The 21490-nt window shown below is 38.8% G+C and overlaps 1 protein-coding gene across 2 annotated transcripts in view; it reads left to right on the top strand.

Annotated features, from left to right (window-relative positions):
- The window catches only part of LOC117933576 (cleavage and polyadenylation specificity factor subunit 1), a 104678-nt gene that overhangs the window by 1368 nt on the left and 81820 nt on the right, over nt 1-21490 (top strand). For both annotated transcript variants that reach the window (XM_034855003.1, XM_034855002.1), the window contains exon 2: nt 13533-13679. In XM_034855003.1, coding sequence (XP_034710894.1) covers nt 13533-13679 — 147 coding nt within the window. The remainder of the gene's footprint in view (nt 1-13532; nt 13680-21490) is intronic.

Consider the following 21490-nt stretch of genomic DNA (forward strand, 5'->3'; position numbering starts at 1 on the left):
AATTTACACTAAAATTAATAATTTTGTCATTGGGTTTTAATTTTTTTTGAAATAAATTAATATAAGATAAATTTGGCAGAAATTTAAATTATTTTATTTTATAAGTGTAATGTATTTTAAATATCGAAATGTAATATGTTTTCAAATAATGAAGCTAATAAAAAAATGTTTTCCAACAATAGGAATTCAAGGAAATAAAACTTGTATCTCCATATTTGTATTCATTATTCACCTTTTAAACTCATGTGGCATTAGTGAACATAATATTTTGGACCAATTTCATTAATTTTTTCATACATGCATTATTTTGTTAAAAAGGTAGTTTAAAACTTTTTTTACCTCCATATTAGTATTGAGTATACGATTTCAAAATTCATATTTCTTATTAGCACATATTATATTATTGTACCACAACATTGTATGTTACTTTCCCTTCACTCAAAAGAGGCTTAGGTGATACCTATAAAAAGAAGAAGAAGAAAAAAAGGCATAGGTGGTTTACGTTTGGAATCTGTCAATTGAAGGGGGTTGTTGGACTCACTGCTTATCTAGGCGGTTCACCGATTTAGAGTGGAAAGTGGGGAGTGGTTCCTTTTGAGACTGCAAGGGGAGAGGTGTATAGGGATGAGGAAGATAGGGTGATTTGGATAGAGTTGAAGAGCGGAAAGTTTTCAATTAAAGCCCTTTATTCTATTTTGGAGTTGGTAAGCTTAGTCTCCTTCCTAATGGGCATTATTTTTTTTTGATAAGTAAATGAATTTCATTAAAAAAAGGGGGAAAGAGACGCTAAAATAGCGACTCTAAGTATACAAAACCTATACACCCGCCATCAAAGGCCAAAAGACAAAAAACCTATAGCCACAAGCCTACTTAGAGCCCAACCAATCAATAAAATTAGCTATAGTTAGAGGGCAATCGTCTATGAACAACTTAGCCTCAGCCCATAAAGTAAGAATAAAAGATTGTTTCAATCTCTGAATTGACACCGACTCATCCTTGAATGCCACACGATTCCTCTCCTTCCAAACCGTCCAAAAAATGTGAAGAGGAGCAGCTCTCCACACCTTCTTGCGGTCTTTACCCATGAAGAAGCCATTCCAACTCAGAAGGGTCTCTCTAACTGAAAAGGGCAAAACCCAAGACACCCCAAATAAGGCAAAGAGAAGATCCCATAAAGCCCTCGTCCTGGAACAATGAAGAAGGAGGTGGTTTATGGTCTCCTCTTTCTCAAGACACATAAAACATCTGTTCGCCAAGGCCCATCCTCTTTTCTGGACTAGATCCAATGTTAAAGCTTTGCCCCACGTGGCCTCCCATGCAAAGAAACAAATCTTGGGCTGCACATTCGCATTCCAAATAAAGCTTGAAGGAAACAAAGATGAACCACCCGCTTCAAGAGCTATATAAAGAGACTTGACCGAGAATTTACCGCTCTTGGTTTCAGTCCACGATACCATATCCTCCACATCCTCAATAACTCTTTTACTCTGAATCCTCTCCATAAATCTTTCTGCCTCCTCAACCTCCCAGTCATTAAACGCTCTTAAAAAACAGGGGTTCCAACCCCCCAACCCCCCTCAACCAAAGGATCCCATATATCTGCCACCCTCGCTTCCTTCTCAACCGTCACAGCAAAAAGAGAGGGGAAGGTCATACACAGAGGAGACTCCCCACACCATCTATCCCTCCAGAAGCTCACCCTTCTTCCATTACCAACTATGAAAGCCATCCTATCACTCACCAACTTCCAATCCGCCCTAATTCCTTTCCACAAACCCAAACCATGAGCCTCTCTCACTTCCCGCGAGCACCATCCCCCTCTAGCTTCTCCATACTTCCCTCTAATCACTTGATTCCACAAAGCCTCTCTCTCATTTGCGAAACGCCAATTCCACTTAGCAAGAAGAGTCTTGTTAAGGAGGGATAGGCTTTTGACCCCCAAGCCTCCTTTCACCTTGCTTAAACACACCAACTCCCATCTTACTAAATGGGGCTTATGCTCCAGGTTGCCCCCACCCCATAGGAAATCCCTTTGAATTTTCTCTAATCTTCGTCTAACTGAGCTTGGTAAACACAACAATGACATTAAATAGATGGGTAAATTCGATAAAGTACTACGAATGAGAGTCGCCCTTCCTCCCTTGGACAAATATTGTCTCTTCCACATAGTTAACCTTCTTCTGAAGCGCTCTTCCACTCCATCCCAAACTGTGACTGACTTAAAAGGAGCACCCAGGGGCATCCCCAAATAGGTAGTTGGAAGACTACCCATACTACATCCAAACTCCTCAGCAAGATCATCCATACTCTCCACCCTCCCTACTGGAATTAATTCACTTTTTTCCAAATTTATCCTCAATCCAGAAACAGCCTCAAACCACATGAGAAGCCAACTGAGGTACGTCAACTGATCTTGAGAAGGTTTACAAAACACCAGTGTATCATCAGCAAACAGCAAGTGGGAAATTAGGACCCCTTCTTCGCTCCGACCTTTTACCCTACAACCAGATAAAAAATCTCCCTCTACTGCCCTTTTAATGAAAACACTAAAGACCTCCATAGCAATGACAAAGAGGTAGGGGGAAAGGGGATCACCCTGCCTCAAACCCCTGGAGCTTTGAAAATAGCCCGTAGGGGTTCCATTGATCATCACTGAGAAGCTTGCAGTGGATATACACCACCGAATCCACCTAATCCATTTCTCCCCAAAGCCCATTTTCTTCATGATTGTGAGAATAAAGTTCCAGTCCACTTTATCATACGCCTTCTCTATGTCCAATTTGCACAAAATGCCGCTCTCATTATTCTTAAGGGTCGAATCAATGGCTTCATTGGCTATCAACACTGCATCTAGGATTTGTCTACCTTCCACAAACGCCCCTTGAGCTTTTGAGACCACCTTTCCAACCACTTTTTTTAGCCTATTGGCTAATACCTTGGCTAGCCACTTGTACAAGCTTCCCACCAAGCTTATAGGCCTATAATCCCCTAAAGCTTCAGCCCCTGCTTTTTTTGGAATTAAGACCATAAATGTTGCATTTAGGCTTTTAACAAATTTGCCATTTTCGTGAAACTCCTTAAAGAAGCTCATTACATTAGCCTTCACGAAATCCCAAGCAAAAATCCAAAAGGCCATAGAGAATCCATCTGGCCCCGGGGCTTTATCCCCATTACAGCCTTCTAGGGCGTCAAGCACCTCCTCTTCCATAAAAGGAGACTCCAATGCACTGACGTCCAAAGGCTCTAACATCTCAAACTGCAGCCCAGAAACAGAAGGTCTCCATTCCCCCGGATTAGACAACAACGTCTTAAAAGCATTGGCGATCCCTTCCCTGATATCATTTTCCTCCGTGAGCCACGCTCCGTTAATCTTAATTCTGTCCACATTATTCCTCCTCCTATGTGCGTTGGCCATTTTGTGGAAAAAACCGGTATTTCTATCTCCCTCTTTCAGCCACACTTCCCTGGATTTTTGCCTCCACGTGATTTCTTCAAGTAAGACCCATTTTTTATACTCTTCTTTCGCTTCGTTTCTGGCTTCCAGCTCTTCCAATGACAGCCTGCTGGTTTTCTCCTTTGCATCCCAATACTCCATCTGCTCCAGTGCCGTATTCTTTCTATATTCAACCCTTCCAAAACTGTTTCTGTTCCATTCCTTCAGCTTAGCCTTCATAAATTTTAATTTTTCAGCCAAGATAAAACTTGCAGATCCACTGAATCTGCCTTCCTCCCACCATTGCTTCAGTAGATCCTTGACACCTTCAGCTTTCAACCACATATTCTCGAATCTAAACGGGATAGGGCCTCTTCTCATACCCCCACCATCCATAAGAATCGGGAAGTGATCGGACACGGGTCTTGGAAGGAGAAACTGCCTCGCATCTCCAAAATGGCTATCCCACTCCTCATTAACCAGAAAACGATCCAACCTTGAAGAAGACTGATTACTCGCTCCTCCAGTCCATGTAAAAGGGCCCCCCACCATGGGCAGGTCCTTTAACTCCAGATCTTCTTTCACTTCTGCGAACCTTCTCATAATTGAGTTCAATCTCCCTCCTCTGTTACACTCTTCTGGACTCAGGATGACATTAAAGTCCCCTGCAACGCACCACGGCCCATTCCAAAGCCCCTTAATGGCCCCCAGCTCTTCCCAAAAACTCTCCCTCTCCCTCCTTAAAATTGGCCCATAAACCCCAGTAAACGTCCATATAAAACCATCCTCGCAGCTCTTAAAAGTGCACGAAATAGAGAACAATCCTTTTTGCATGTCAACCAACTCCAGCATCCTGTTGTCCCATATCACCACTATTCCTCCGGCTGCACCCCTTGAGTCTATAGCTCCCCATTCAATGAACCTACCCACTCCTAAGCTCCGAACAATGCCCGTGGTCATTTCCTAATCTTGGTTTCCTGTAGGCAAACCAAGTCCACCCTATTTTTCCTAATCAAAGCTTTGATCACCTTCCTTTTGTCGCAATTATTAGCCCCTCTTACATTCCAGGTGAGCATTCGGAGCTTCATTTAGACCTACTCGTGCTTCCCCCTCCTTCACCTCCTCCTCCACCTCCAATATAGTTCACAGTCCATTCCAATTTTCTCAATTCTCTTTCGAATTTTGACGTCTCTAATTTTCTCCTCTTTGTGCCATCCAAATTGCCTTTTTGAATCTTCCTCTCTTTCATCCTCTTGAGCAAGAACAATATTTCCCCTTTAAATCCCTCCGTCGGCATTCCTAGATAACGGCTAAATTTAGCCAGGCTACTAGACTGCCAACACAAATCCCCCTCTTTGCCCCTCTCCTCCTTATCTCTTCCCAAAACCCCCACTGATAATTCCTTGGTATTCCCAGCCTCTCTACCCACCATGTCCGAAACCTCAGCCTCCCTTCCGTCCGCCAAAATCATCCGTAGCGGGTCCATGACTGCACCCCCTTCGTCATCTGAAGCTGTTCCCCGGTCGGAAGTCCTTGCCATGACGACACCTTTCCCGTCCCACCCAGAAGGAGTAGAAAAGAGAGAGATATCCCGTTTCCCCAGAGATGAGAAAGGAGAAGAGGTTTGATCGGAATACCTGGAGGCCTCCTCCAATAACGCCTCGTCAGTGATTTCTGAGGAATTGACGACCGGACGAGGCGATCCTAGCTTGAACCCAAACAAATCCCCCTCCTGCTCTCCGCCACCACTGCGTCGCCCATCGGGAGCCCTAACCCCTTTTGCATTCTCCAAAATGGGTATTCTCTCCCCCGTCTGGCCTTTAAAAAGCTTTAAATTGGGCCGGCCCATTACCTCTGGTTTTTTAATCCCTTGGCCCTCCTCAGCGGGCTCTCTTTCCCAGCCCGAATCATCTTGCCGGCCCAGTGGCATAAAATCTCCAGGCCCAGAGTGCAAACTCTTCCCCCCAGCTGAAGATCGGTCTCCTTTTGACCCGTCAGTCTCTGATGCTGCTCCCTGCACAGTACCAGAGGGCTGAACTTTCGTGCTGCAGCTGCCTTCTTCTGCGTTGTACTTCTCAGCCACTTTTGCAGGTTCCCCATACATCTTTTCTCCCACCCTTATGAATCCAGCGCGTGTAACTCCTTCTCCGTCATCCCTGACCTCCCGCTCCTTGCCCTTATCTTTTCTAATGGCCGGAACCACTTCCGACAAGCCTGGTTTCACCTCCCACCATAGCTGGAGAGCATAACAAAAAGATCCCACTACTACTTGCATGGTACTCGGCCATTCTACACCTGCATATCTCACTGAAATTCTGGCCCACCTTAGTTCCTTGAGATTTGCAGTATTTGCATCCACTTCAGCGAATCCCCCGCAACAGTCTCCTATCTTTCTGAAGGCTTCCTGACTCCAAAGGTGCAACGGCAATCCCATGACTCTTACCCAAACACTCTCGGCTCTTTCGCCATTTTGAGAACACCCCACTTTTGGGTCCCACCTGTCCAAATGCATAGTCGACTCCTTGAACCATCTGTTTCCTCTTAAAAGCACCTTGTCTGCCTCGTCTTTATTCTCAAACTCGATCAGCAAGAGAGGGCCCCCTGCCTTGCGAACTTCAGTCCTCCTTTAATATTCCAACAGGTTCTCCCCCAACTTTCAAGAGCATGCATTTCTGAATCCAACAGAGGGTTATGTCCCCATCTGCCAACCAGACATCGGTCCATTAACTTCCTCTCACTTGAGATGTCTTTCTCTCCCAACTGTAACCATAGTGTTTCCCCTGCCTTTTTCACTCTTGAATTCACCACATCGACATAGGATTTTGGGGCTTTTCCTTCAGATTCCCCTACTGTATTCCCTGTCCCATAAGAAGTAACATTTCCCCTAAACTCAACCCGAGAAATAACCCCCAGAGAGCGAAGCTTTTCAGCCAGCAGAACCCATCCTCCCAAAATTCCTTTTCCTTCTGGAAACACTAAACAATATCTCTTTGATTCCAGGTCAACCACGGAACACAATAAAAACCTACCTGCCTCATTTGCTCGACTTTCCAACTTAAACCTCCTTCCTCCATCTTCCCACCTTTTGACCAGACCCTGCACAACAAGACCCCTACAGCAAGCCTCCACCCCTTCCAGCAAGCAGCACAAGCTGAGACTTCCAAACCTGACCCACGAAGTAAAACCTCTACTCCTTTCCACAATGATTCCCCTACATCTCTCCCCAATCACCTCTACAGAGATTTCAAACGATTTTGAATCCACTGCAAACCAACATCTGCCTCCTCCCTTCATTTCTCCATCTCAATGACAATGGAAATGCTAGCTGCTTGGCTGTTTGAAGAGAAAGGAGAGAGATTTTCGGAAGCTGTTGTTCTTCTTCTTCTACTTCCTCAGAGACCACAGCTTCGCCAAAAACCCTAACTTTAATGGTGAAATTCTATTGTTTACTCTTCTATCTAAGACTCTTTCCTAATGGGCATTATTGGAACTCCTAGGTGCTGCCAAAGGTGAGCTTCTTTGATTGGGAAGCCACATGGGGAAAGGTTTTCACTTTGGGTCATGTATGGAGGAGAGGGTGATATTTTAACAAACAAATGTTTCTTTGTCAAAATAAGGAAGAATCTATTGCCCACATCCTTGTTCGCTATAAAATGCAAGAGCTCTAAGGCAATTGTTGTTTGCCCTCTTTGATGTGTCTTGGGTGCTTTTCTCTTCGATTAGAGAGACCCTTTTACATTGACATGACCATTTCGTGAGTAAAAATATGTGGAGTGCGACTCCCTTATGCTTCTTTAGGACAGTTTGGAAGGAAAAAACAAAAGAGCATTTGATAAAGAGGAGTTTTCCAACTAAAGGCTGAAACACTTTTTTGTTTGTAATCTATAATCCTGGAAGAAGATGTTCGTAGATGATGATCCTTTGTCTTTGATGAGCTTTATTGTTTGGTTGGGTTCTTATTAAGGGTTGGTGTTGTTTTTTGTAGCCCCTCTTTTTCTTTGGTTAAGCCTTTAGGCGATCGTCATGTTCTTTTTGTGTACCTTGGGACGCTTTGTTGGCACTTCTTTTGTTATATATACACTCATGTTTTACCCATCAAAAAAAAAAAAAAAAAAAAAAAGCACAATGTCACAAATTTTATCATACGTATATTATTTTCTTAAAAAGAACAACTTCAATATGTGTTATGGTTTGTTTTATCATTTATTTAGAATTTTTTTTGATATTTCTATGAATTTTAATCAATTTCGGTCCCATTGATTTCTTTCTTTAGAATGTGTATGGTGTTACTAATATTTCTATAAAACCCAACCATTGATATTCCATGACTTTCCGGATGAGTACACTATGACGTTTGGTTTTTTAGTTGGGAGTTTGTGGAGGAAGAAGTGATGAGTGGTTTTTAGGGAGCTCCATGAGGGGGGCAAATTTATTAAGTCACTGAATGCTACTTTTTTGGTTCTTGTTCCAAAGAAAGGTGGTGCTGAAGACTTGAGAGATTTCAACCTAGTGGGCAACTTCTATAAGTTGTTGGTTAAGGTGTTGGCTAATAGACTTAAGAAGATAATGGGCAAAGTGATCATGGAGTCCCAAAATGCTTTTGTGGGGGGTAGACAGATTATAGATGCAATTATGATCGCTAATGAGGCTATAGACTCAAGGTTGGAAAGCAATGAAGGCAAGTGTTCTTTCCAAGCTTGACATTGAGAAGGCATACGATCATGTAAATTGGTATTTCTTGCTTTCAGTGCTAAGGAAGATGAACTTTGGGAGAGATGAATTAAATGGGTAGAATGGTGTACCTCAACAACGAAGTTTTTTCGTTCTAGTAAATGGATCCCCAATCAATTTTTTTCAAAGTTCAAGGGGATTGAGTCAGGAAGATCCTCTCTCTCCTTATTTATTTGTGATTGCCCTGGAGGTTTTTAGTTGTCTTTGTAAGAGGGCGGAGAGTGGCAACTATTTGTTTGGGTGGAGGGTGAGAGGTAGAGGTGGTGTTGGAATTTAGATCTCTCATTTATTATTTGCTGATGATATTCTCGTGTTCTATGAGGCATTGCAAAACTAGATGACTCTTCTGAGTTGGCTTCTTATGTGGTTTGAGGCTTGTTTTGGTTTGAGAATCAACTTGGAAAAAGGTGAGCTAATTCCTATGGGGAGGGTGGACAATATTGATGACTTGGCTTTGGAGTTAGGGTGTAAGGTGGGTGGTCTCCCTTCCTATTACTTAGGTCTTCCTTTGGGGGGTTCCTTTCAAATCTGTGGTAGTTTGGGATGAGGTTGAAGAGAAATTTCGCAAAAGGTTAGCCATGTGGAAAAGACAATATATCTTGAAAAGAGAGAAACTCACTTTAATTCGTAGTACTCTTTCTAGTATGCCCATTTATTTCATGTCTCTCTTTTGCATGCCAAGGCAGGTGAGGTTGAGGTTTGAGAAGATTCAAAGGGATTTTCTTTAGGGTGGTGGGACTCTCGTGTAGAAACCACATCTAGTAAGGTGGAAGATGGTCTGTTTGGAGAAAAAGAAGAGGGACTTGGGTGTGAGGTGCCTCTCTGTGATGAACAAAGCCCTCCTGTGCAAGCGGAGTTGGTTTTTTTGGCCAACAAAAGTGAAACTCTTTAGAAGCAAGTCATTAGTCAAAAGTATGGAGAATATGTTGGGGGGTGATGATCCCGTGAGGTGAGAGAGAGGTATGGTGTTGGGCTGTGGAAAGCCATAAGAAAGGAGTTGGATCTCTTGAGTAGTAGATTATCCTTCCAAGTGGGAAATGGTCAAAGAGTGAGATTCTAGAGGGACAAGTGGTGTGACAATGAGCCACTTTGTGATTCCTTCCCTTCCTTATTTGCCTTCTCATTGTCTAAGAAAGCTTGGGTGGCAAAGGTTTGGAACCTCGAAGGTGAAGGGCATGGTTGGACCCCTCAATTCTCTAGGCCTTTTAATGATTGGGAAATGGGAAGTGTGGAATACTTTTTGTTGAGGCTCCAAGCAACGAGGGTGCATGAGGATGTGGCTGATAGGGTGATTTGGATAGTCTTGAGGAGTGGGAACTTTTTGGTCAAATCTCTCTATTTGGTTTTGGAGCCCGTTGACCCTCTGTTGTTCCTTAGTAGCATCATTTGGAGACCTTGTGTGCCACCTAGGGTGGCTTTCTTCGCTTGGGAGACGACTTAGGGGAAAGTCTTAACTCTAAACCAGGTCCAAAGGAGGGTTTTTTTTTTTTGGCAAATAAATGTTTTCTTTGCTACTTTGAAGAAGAAACTATCAATCGTATTTTTCTTTGCCGTGCAAAGTCGCGGGTTCTTTGACATTTGTTTTTTTTCTCTCTTAGGGTATCTTGGGTTCTCTCCTACTCGGTTAAGGAGACTCTCCTTGGGTGGCATGGGTCCTTCATGGGTAAAGTCCATAAAAGGCTTGACAGGTGACCCCTTTATGTATTAGCGTGGAAGGAAAGGACTTGTTAGTGTTTGAAAATGAAGAGTTATCGGTCCAAAGGTTGAAAATTTCTTTTGTATGTAATTTGTGGTCTTGGTCTACTGTGTTTGTAGATGTGAGCCATAATTCTCTTGTTAGTTTCATTGATTGGTTAGGCTCTAAGCAAGGGTAGATGATTTTTTTTGTTTCTTTCCTTTTCCCTCTTAGGTGAACCTTTAGGGGGTGTTTGGTACGTCGGAATAGGGAATAGAAATAATATTTTGTTTCCTTTCCTATTTCTTAGTGGAATTGAATGAATTTGATGATTCCATTTCTAGCATTTGGATGAACTTAGGAATGCAAGATTGGAATGATTATTTGTTTCCATTCCAATGTTTGATAATAATAGGAATGGAAATGAAAAAGAAATAAATTTACAATAATATCCTTACATATAATTTAAAATATTTTTTTATTTTTACTTTTATTTTTAAAAAATAAAATTTGAGAGGTTTTTGTTATTAAATAATAAGACTAAAAAATATATATATATTTAATAAATAAAAAATTAACCATAAAAAATCGTATAACCCTAATGCACAAATATTCAATTATTATTTTTATTAAAAATTTGAATAATTTGTCATGCTTAAGTAGTTATAAAATTATATTTTCAAAAAAAAAATATTTATTATAATATTTAAATTCTCAAAGCTATCAAATGTTTTTCCTATTTTCAAAAGAGGAAATAAAAGAATTCAAATTTATTCTAATTTTCAACAAGTATCATATCCGATAAAATCCATAACCTTAAAATTAATCAATGTTGGTTTCTCGGTGCTTAATGGTTTGTTTACTGTTAAATAGCAATGATATGAAGAGATCTTCACTGTGGCCCATGCTAAAGTTCCAAAATGAGCCGGAAACGCAGCAGATTTTCTGCGAGACGGCAGAATCCATAGCTTTAACTAGGAAAGGAAGACGCCGATAATAATAAACAAAGGGGAAAAAAAACCAAAAGTTTTGTTTTTGTTTGTTTTTTTCTTTTTATTTTTTTCCTAACCATTAAAAATTTTCAATATTGTAAAAACGTGAAATCGAAAAATCTTTTTCCAACCATTTCAATTTTTCTCTCCAGTTTCCATTAATACAAGATAAAGAAACATCAAAGATTCCAAACATAAATTAATAAAAAAAAAATTAATCGATTTATAGAGAAGAAGAAACACATATAAAGAAGTAGAAGAAGAAAGAGAAAATAAGATAAACCTGATCGAAGATGTAGAAGGGAGTTTTCAGAACCTAGTTGCAACAAACAATGACGAATCCTAGATCCAACAATCAAAATGAACATCCAAAACCCTATAAATTATAAATTGATTTTTTTTTTTTTAAATATCGTGGAAGGTTTAATTGATTCAATTTGGAAGAATCACTTGTTGCAGAGAATTGGATGATGAGTGGGTCTCTAGCTTTACAAAGAAGATAAGAAGTGGATGATGAATGGATCTCTACCTTTACAAAGAAGATAAACATCGGGTTTGAAGAACAAGATAAGAGGGTAAAATAGTAATTTAGGTTATTTTATATTATCAAATAGGTTTAATGAATCAGAATACCACCTACTTTTAATGAATGCAAATCCGACTCATAAGTTGGATTTGATTTTTGCCGGAATAATTTTTTATTTCATTTCCGCCTTCTTAACATTTATCCAAACATAGGAATAAGGGAGAAAAGGAATGAGATATCTATTCCCACTCCCTATTCCCGTGTACCAAACGCCCCCTTAGGGTTCTGTTGTATACTTCCTGTATACTTAGGGGTGCTATTTTGGCATCTCCTCTTTATATATGTACCTTTTGATCTTACCTATAAAAAATTTCCAATATTTTCATCCTTGGTTATAACTACGGAGAGAGACCCATAAAGATCGAGGAGAGAGCATAAAGTATTGTTAAGTTGGTTGTTGCTTCAAGTAGAAAATGAGGGGTGTGCACCTATCATTGCATGCTTAAGACTTGTTAGGAATTGCAATTTAATTGGATTGAGCAATTTGGTTAGTGTTGAGAAAACTGTTGGAGACTTGGTTGCTAATGACTTCCATTGTATCAGCTCATGAGTTAGCAAGTTAGTGTTTCTTTTCCAAGTAGTGTAAGGAGTCATGTAATCATATTCTTATTCATTGTAAGGTGGATTATAGATTATGGTCCTCAGTATTTTGTTTATTTGGAGTTTCATGGGTACTCCCTCTTTTAGTTGACATATTATTAGGTTGGCATGACAGTTTTGTGGAGAAGAGTCAATAGAGGTTTCTGAGAATTGTTCCTCTTTATCTTCTTTGGTCATTCAAAAAGGTGAGATAAAAGACATTTTGAGGGAGTGGAGAGCTTGGAAGTGTCCATGAAGAATCCCTTTGCAAATAGCCTTTTCTCTTTGTCTAATGTTGGTTTGGGATTGTAATTTTGGTCATACCGTTTATTTCTTCAGCTGTTTGGGTAGAATAAGTTGTTATGGTACCTTGTTGCCTTCGGTGTTCTCTTTGTTCTCTCTACGTACATGGTGCACTCCATGTTTTTGTCAGGCACATTATAATATTATTTTAACTTGCAGTTAAAGTTAAAAAAAAAGAAAAGAAAAGTATAGGAGAGTTGGGTGTTTGATTCTTATGGTGGTTTTGGTACTCTTGGGTGGAATTTTGCATTTTTTTTTTAAATTTCTTGGAAAGCAACATTGGTAACATTTAGAGGATATATTAGGAAGGTGAAGTTGGTAACAATTAGAGGATATAAATTTATAGAGGAATAAAATATGAACAGGAAATGTAGGTTTGTGGGGTTATAGACATTTATTGGGATATAGGCAAAAAAGAGAAGATTAAAAGTGTGTCGAAAAACTAGGTGCTGGAACATGAAAGGAAATACAATAAATATTGATTGGGGATGGTTATCTGGCGTGAACCAGATTAGCTATATGTGAGTGTGATGAAGAGTTTGCTAATCATCTCCTCATTCTCTGTTCAGTGACTAGGGAGGTTTTGACCTTTGATTTTGCTTGCTTTGGAGTTGCATGGATGTGACCATGCTCATTCGAGGTTGCCATGGTTAACTTATACTGAGATGAGGAAGGAGGTGTAGAAAGTTGCTCCTCCTTCTGTGGCATGGTGTAGTTGAAGAACTAGGAGAGGAGGGGTTATCTTGGAGTTGAGCTGAAGGATGTTATCTTGGAATCAATTATATGTGGTTGGTGGACCTTCTCGAGTTTAAATGCTAGAATGCTTCTTCCTTCACTTTATTTATTTATTTTTCCTTCTATCTTTATTTTCCGCTAGGTGTGTTTTCTTTATTCCCTTTGTCTGCTTGGGCATAAAGAAAACATATCTTTTTCATTTGCTTATTCAAAATAAAAAGCAAACAAATCAAACTTAACACTGCTAGAGAAGAATCAATTCACTTCTTCATCGTCTGACAACCTTTTTTTAATGCATCTTTTTCTATTAGTATATAGATTGCATGAATATAACAAATGTATTATTGATTTTTACTATCTTATTTACCTACCCACAAATTTAGCATATGATTACTGACTTTCTCTCTTTATAGTTTTTATTTTTACTTTTTTTTTCCCCTTTCTATTATGATTATATGCACTTATTATTCAACTTTTCTTCTTTTCCTTGCATTGCAGGTTGCATGGTAATGTTGAAACAATGACGGTATTGCCTTCAGGAGGTGGTGATAATAGCAGGAGAAGAGATTCAATTATTTTAGCTTTTCAAGATGCTAAAATTTCAGTTCTAGAGTTTGATGATTCAATCCATGGGCTTCGTACAAGGTGAGATGGAAGTATTCAAAAGAGTTGGCAAAACTTCTTTTTTTGATAACTAAGGAACCCTCCATGGCCAAAATTGGTGAAGTTTCTTTCTTACTAGTGGGTCCTTTTTTGTTGAATGGGCTTTTGTTTTAGTTGATAAATTTTTGCAAGGGTCATGCATGAACAAACAAACTTTTTGATAGATGACTTTTGTTGATTATAAGTGAATATGCACATTGATTTAGACCATCCAATTTATGGCCTAATTATAGGATGCATTGTTGGCTTGTTTTTATTTTTGTGGCCTATCTTGATTTTTGAATGTAAATGCAAATAAAAATATGTAAATTTCATGAAATCATATATTTTTCAATTGCAAAGTTCATAAGATCTCTTGCATTTATATGGCTAGGACTATTAATTGGATAATTAGGGATCCCGAGCTGCTATCTTAATTGAGCTAGAACGTATCCTTACACATTCTTTAAATTGTCTTGATAGCATTATGGTTTGGCATATATTTCTTAAACCTTTTTTATTGTTTTATGGATATAGAAAATGTTTTATTTCTTAAAACATGTGTATGCTTTAAACTTCTTGTTAGCATCATGGGTTGGCATATGCTTCTTCTTCTTCTTTTTTTTTTTTTTTGATAGATAAACACACAGAATATGTATTAGAAAAAGGGCGCTTAAGAGGCAACCCGAAGCATATAGGGAGTATACAAGAGTCCCCAAAAGGCAAGGACAAAAAAGGCAAACACTCACCAACCCTCAACAAGAACCCAACCAATCAACAAAGTTAATTAAAGATAAGGGTCCTACATCTAAACAAGGCATATGTTTCTTAAACTATATAGTTTTATGAATATAGAAAAAGTTTTATTTCTTAAAACATGGAATATTGGCATCTAGTTTATTTACTTTTCACTCTTTTACGTGCCATATTTTTTCCTACACAACTAGTTGAGGGAAAAATGAGACATACAATGAGGAGATATCCTTATTGTGGAAGATTAAAGATAGGAGAAAAAAGATTAAGAGTAATCTTAATAAAAGTATCCTTTTGGAGTTAATATCTACCCTTACCATTTTAACTACTGAACTCCCTCAAGGCCAAAGCAATGCCTAAGATGTCTCAAAGAAGAAGCATATGTATGCCCTGATTGGCACTATACCATTAATAAGTTTGTCTCAAAGAAAGATGCGAAGTGATTAGAGGTACAAACAATCAAGGAGCTGAGATGGTTTAAGGCTGTTAACTTTAGAGGCGAAATGGTATAGGTTGAGGGATAAAACTATGCTTGAAATTGTGGAGCAGGAATGTTGACATGACCATTGCTCTTATGAATGACCACAATGTACTATTTGGCTTAGACTTCTTAGGGAAGACCAAAATGGTGCTTATGCCCTTGCTATACATTGTGGCCACCTTAGAGAAGGATTTTCTATGCATGGCTCTAGTGGTTATAGGAAAAAAGTTGGATATTGTAGTCTTATATAGCATGAAACTAAGGGATGACCTATCTAGTTGTACTTGAGGATTAGAAAACTAGCTGCTTCTAAATTAAGCCTTGACCTAAGGTTTGGTTGGTGGAATGAGTTAGAACTGAAGCCAAGGCACTAGTCATGACAATGAGAGATATGGGAAGGGCCTTAAGGTGTCCAACACTATCAAGATTTGAAGAGGAAAAAGTGAAGGAACTCTAGAAAAGCACTTAGAAGGAAAGAGACATTGTATAAGCCCAAGGTCATGTAGTTATTGACTCGACATGTGATTTGATGATTCATGATAGAGAGTTTCTACTACAATAGAGTTCTTGATTAAGTGGTCGAGACTTCCGAAGAACAAAGTCACTTAGGAGCCAATTGAAGTTGGAGATGGTTGACGCATTGTAGTGGTATTAGGAACTAATTCAAATGTTCCACTTTAAGACATTGAGAATGGCGTCAATGGATTAAGTGGAGAGTAATTTTGTGCAAATTTTTGGGTTTTCCATGTCTATCAAAAATAAAAGAAAAAAAACAGTGCACCAAGGTATATAGGATGTATACAACAATGTAGAAAAAAACGATGTCCCCAAAAAACAACAGACTAAGGTACATAAGCTCTAGGTGTCCCCAAAAAACAACACATTAAGGTACATAAGAAGTCTACAACATGTGTCAAAGGAGTCAACAAAAAAAAAAAAAAAAAAAAACCAACCCTGCTAAGGAGCACTCAAAAAGAGAGCAAAAATCAATTTTCTCTTGAGCAGGAATCCAACCAATCAACAAAATCAATTAGAGACATTAAACCTTCACCTATATACAATTTGACCCACAATAAGAGATTATTAAGGAATAGGCTCTTTAGAATATGGATAGATCGCTCCTTGTTCTCAAACAATCTTTGATTCCTCTTTTTTCCGAATTGTTCAAAAAGTTGCATAAAGGAGTAATTTGCCAAACCTTCGTACGTCTTTTTCTTATGAAGGATCCATTCCACCCTAAAAGAGTTTCTTTAACTATGGGGAATAAAACCCAAGGAACACCAAACAAAGAGTAAGACTAACTACCAAAGAATTTGTCTTGGTGCAATAAAGAAGAATGTGGCCAATTGATTTTATGTTATTTTTTATTTTTATTTTTTTTGACTTACATTGGATGCATCTATTAACCAACACCCACCATCTTCTCTGAAGTTGATCAAGAGTTAATACTTTTCCTAGACAAGCTTCCCTCACAAAGAAACTTGCTTTAGATTGAACCAAGGGATTCTAAATGACGTTCACTGGAAAAGGAGTTGAACTCCCTTACTTTAAGTCAGCATGAAGAGATTTTGCGGAGAAGGTATCATTCCTTTCATTCATCAGCGCTACTCTATGCTTTTCCTCTCTATTCACCACCTTACCTTGTAGTCTAGAGAAAAATTTCTCCACATTATCCAACTCCTAATCATTTAGATATCTAGAAAAATAAGGGTTCCAATGACCCCTTTTACCAGTTTAGTCCCACAAATCTGCCACCCAAACTTTTTTTGATAAAGCTAAAGCATATAGAGATGGAAAGAAACATACAAGGGCTCATCCTTATGCCACCTATACTTGCAAAATTTTACCCTCCTCCCATTTCCCACAAAAAGGAAATTCTACTATTAAAGGTGTAACCTTTCTTCCTGATAGCTTTCCATAACCTAACATCATACCCATCTTTTACATCACAAGAAGGCCGAATTCCTTCGTCCTCCCTATATTATAACCTATCTCTAGATAGCTTCCCTTTAGATGTGTATCACCAACTTCACTTACAAAAAGAGCCTTTTTAAGCAAAGAAAAAATTCTAATGCATAAACTCTCTTTCTTTTCTCCATGCAGATGGTTGATCACATTGCCCTATGAAATTTTCTCTCTACCACCCCTGAGGAACTCCCTTTGCATCTTCTCAAGCTTCATTATGACTTTTCTAGAAGCATAAAACAATGACATAAAATAGATGGGCAATTTCGGTTAAGTTGAAGCCCTTTGAAATCATTATTGAGGAGGTCAATGGGGGCTTGAGAGGAATCATTTTGGTGAGGAGTAGAGGTTCCTTTAGTTGGATTAGATTCAGAAATGTGAGCTTGTCTCAATTGCTAGAGGGGTTGGAAGCTTGTAGCAATAAAATAGATGGGAAGGAGTTTTGTAAGGTTTGGAAGGAAGGAGGGAGGGCTTTCAAGATGGAAAACCGTTCAAATGGAGCTAGAAGGTTTATTCAATGTTCGGTTAAATCTGTGGAGGCCAAGAGGTTCACATTGATATTCCCTGAAGGTAGGGGAGTGGTGGGAGGGTGGTCCATTCTAGCCAAGAAGTTGAAGGATCTTGGTGTGGCCTCTTTCTCTTACTTTCAAAGGGGTAGAGAAGATGCACCAGAGATTAGAGGAGGGAAGTAGAGGGCAAGTAGTGCTTGAAAAAGGTCTTTTTTCTAAAGTGGTGGAAAGGGAAAATGGTGTTATGGTTGTGGCTTCAGTTAGACTTGTTAGAGGTGCAACAAAGGGAGGTGATGCTGAAGAGTTGTTTGGTGGGGGGATGGGAGGAGTTTTCTGATTCCGTTCTTGATTCACATTCACCAAAGAGGTGGGTTAAGGTTTGGAGCTTAAAAAAGAAAGAGTTTTGTTTTTCGCGGGGGGGGGGGGGGGGGGGGTTGATATTTGTCATCTTGTTAGTTTTAATGGGCTTGGCTTCAGATTGAGGGAACTGCCCTTTTAAACTTTCAGGGGCTTGAGGCTTCTTTTTTCGTCGAGACCTTACTTGTTAGAGGTATGGAGAACAAAAGTTATGGAGCTACCATGGAGGAGGATACAATGGTTTTACCAGTGGAGAATAGTCATTCGAGCTCTGATGTGACCCTCTTAGGTGAGGCGACAAGGTTTCCAGGTTCTTTTCTTCTCCTTGTATCTTCTTTGGGGATGGAGGCCTCTCTTTCTTCTTCTTTCTTTGAGGGTGGCTTGGTTCTTAAGGGTCATGAGGGAGTTTGTAATATAGTTTTGCACAAGGTGGTAGTGGCTCGTTGAGGATGGTTTTGGTGGAAGGAATTGTGGCGGAGTTTACTAGGAAGGAGGTAGGGCCACTTGATGTTTTAGTGGGTGAGAGGTTGGGGAAGATGGAGAGGTTCACTATTTAGCTCTTAGGGGGGATGTCTTGTTGGAGGACCGGTGTCTCAACAACTTCGTTGCTTTCACTAATTGGTTTGGAATGTTGATGGAAGGGTATGAAATAGAGACATTGACACTTCTTTAACAGATGAAGGCTAGAAAGGAGGTGAAGGGCTGAGTTGGTGGGAAGAGGAGAAAGAACTCTGCTTCTTCTAAATTCGAAAGGGAATTGAAGAAGCTCAATGCTTTGTGAAGTACAAGGGAGTAGAAGGTTGTCTTTAAGAGGAGCTAAAGATAGGGATGAGAAAAAAATCATAAAGTCAATGCTTAGAGCTCAAAAAGCATATTTAGTTTGTACCTAGTTTGTTTTAAGGATCAAAGGTGCTTCTGCTATTGGTCCGATGGTGAGGAGCCAAGGAATGTAAAGTTTCTTGGGTTTAGGAGTAGAGAAGGGAAGAGGGTTAGTTGGGGGCTTCCTATTTTACTAGGTTATTAGGGCTTTGTTTTTGTATCAGGTGGTGGTTGTTGTTGTTATTTTCCTTTTGCTTGTCTTTTGGTGCCAATTGTACACTCTTTGTGTGCCTTGACTTTGATGTGCCTTTTTCAAGCGCTTTTAATTGAATTGCTTATTTTACTTATTTAAAAAAATAGATGGGCAAGTTGGATAATTTCCTTGAAATAGTATATTGTATTAGTATGTTTTAGAGATATTATTAAAATATTGTAATGTTAGTATCCCTCTTAGCTATCTATTGTAGCAATCTTAGAAGTTGAGAGTTAGCCTCTAAAGTAAATCTTTTTGGTGTTATTGCACTATCGTTTCTTCAAGTGCTTCCTATTGGCCCTTAGCATTATATGTCCTCCTCGATAGTGTTTAAGGTTGCTTGAATCCATATGAGTTGGCAATCATAAGTCTTGAGGTTACTTGAGGGTTTTATGAATTTTTTGAGGAGATTTCAGTTTGTGATACATGTATAGTTAGGATGAGAATTCAATACAGAATATTTGTGAGACAACAAAAAGCAAGAAATAAAAGAGGATAGAACATGTCTAACCCAAGAAAGTCTAGAATCTACCAGAGAAACTCTTAAGAAGAGATTTCCATTGATTGAAAATTCAAAATAAAAGGCAAAATTATTTTGGACGGTGTGGAAAGAAAGAAATAGGCTAGCCTTTAGAGGGGGTCTCTTGGCTATTCAGACTCTCAAGAAGTCTTTTGTAAGTAGTCTGTGGAGTTGGGCTAAGTTGTATAGGGGAGAGGAGTCCTCTTCGCTTATAGGCTTCTTGGAGTGGGTTGCGACCCCATAAGGGCTGGTGAGGCGTTTTTGTTTTTGGCTCTTTGGCCTTGTGGCTGCTTTGTATACTTCCTGTATGCGGTGCGGCCTTTCGGCCTTCTCTAATATATTTTCTGCTGTTGCTTATCAAAAAAAAAAAAAATAAATAAAAGGCAAAATTCTTTTCATCACTTTTCCCTCCTATTTGTCCCAATAACCCTTCAATGTCTTCACAACTTCCAACACTTAAGAAATGAAAACTCATAAATATCTACCATAAGTAACCAAGTACTACAAGTCTCAAGTTTCCTAGGTAATTTAAATATTATTTTAAACAAGTTAACTTGACTATTTTCTTGGGACTAGTTGTCCCGTGTCAATTTGATTTTTATTATTAGTATTATTATTATGGTTATTGTTATTATTATTATTATTAATAATATTATGGTTATTGTTATTGTTATTATTATTAATGATATCATTATTCTTATTATTGTTATTATCATAATTATTTTTCTATATGGCTTTCCCTTTGCACCAAGGAATGTCCTAGAATAGATGTTTTGTTCCTTATTTTAAATATGTTGATTTGTATGTTAACAACATTTTAGGTGTCTTAAAGATGAGTTTAGGTCTTATGGGTACCTTCCCTGCAATCAATATCATGCAAAAGTTTCGTCAAGATGATTGGTTAGAAATATATTCATTACTAGGGGATAATCAAGGTTGATGCATGGGACTAGTTGTACATGGTAGAGCATCACCTATCCTTATTATACGTTTGGTTTATGGATCAATGAATTATTTGTTGTTTCTAACTTAAAAAAACTAGGTGTTAATTAGGAAACTAATCAACCACTCATCTATCTTTTTGATCCTTCTTTGTAAAGATAGATGGTGTGGGAATGAGCCGTTATGTGATTCATTCCCTTATTTTCCTTAGCTAGCTCAAAGGAGGCGTGGGTGGTGGATTTGTGAATGGTAGTGGTTTTTGGACTCTTAATTTCTCTAGGAATCTAAATGATTGGGAGATTGATATTGTGGAGCATTTTTTGTGTTCAAACTTTGGGATAAGACGGTGAATAGGGGAATAAAAGATAAGATGTTTTGGTTGGAGATAAAGAATGATTTTTTCTTTGTGAAGTCCCTTTACTCTTCTTTCCTATAGCCTGCGAGCTCTACCCCCTTCCCAAAAGTTGTAGTTTGGAACTATTGGGTTTCACCTAGGGCGAGTCTCTTTATTGGGAGACTTCGTGGGGTAAAGTTTTGACTTTAGATTGTCTCCAAAGAAGAGTCGATTGACCACATTTTACTTCATTGTGGTGTAGTAAGGGCTTTGCCACAGCTTTTGTTCTCTTTCTTTGGCATTTCTTAGGTGTTTTTTTTTCTTAGTAAGAGAGACCTTGTTGAGTTGGCGTGGGTCATGTGTTAGGAGGAAACAGAAAAAAGTGTGGGGGGGGGAGCTCCTTTGTCTCTTTTGGACAATTTTAAAGGAGAGAAATAGAAGATCGTTTGAAAACGATGAGCTCCTTGTCCTAAGACTAAAAAACTTGTTCCTTTGTAACTTTTTTTTCTTGGACCAAGTTGTACATTGCTGTAGGCCCAATGTCTTTATGTGATTTTATTGATTTGTTGGGTCCTTATTAAGGGTGGAAGTATTTTTTTTGTTTTCCCTTCCCCTTTTTTGGCCATCTCTTGGTGGTCGTTGTATACGTCATGTATACTATGGTGCACTCTTTTTTGGTATTTTTTTTGGCCCTTTTAATGCATTTCTTGTTTACCTATTAAATATATATATATAGAATAAGAAACTTTAAACTTATATTGCAATGATGTATAAGTCTAATTTTTTTGTCATAGATCCTCCTCTTGTGGCCTAGATATCAATAAACAACACTCTGCCAGTCCTAAGACACACATATGGTCTAGAATACGTGAGATTACTCA

This window comes from Vitis riparia, chromosome 16 (assembly GCF_004353265.1).
Source record: "Vitis riparia cultivar Riparia Gloire de Montpellier isolate 1030 chromosome 16, EGFV_Vit.rip_1.0, whole genome shotgun sequence".
NCBI classification, from domain to species: domain Eukaryota; kingdom Viridiplantae; phylum Streptophyta; class Magnoliopsida; order Vitales; family Vitaceae; genus Vitis; species Vitis riparia.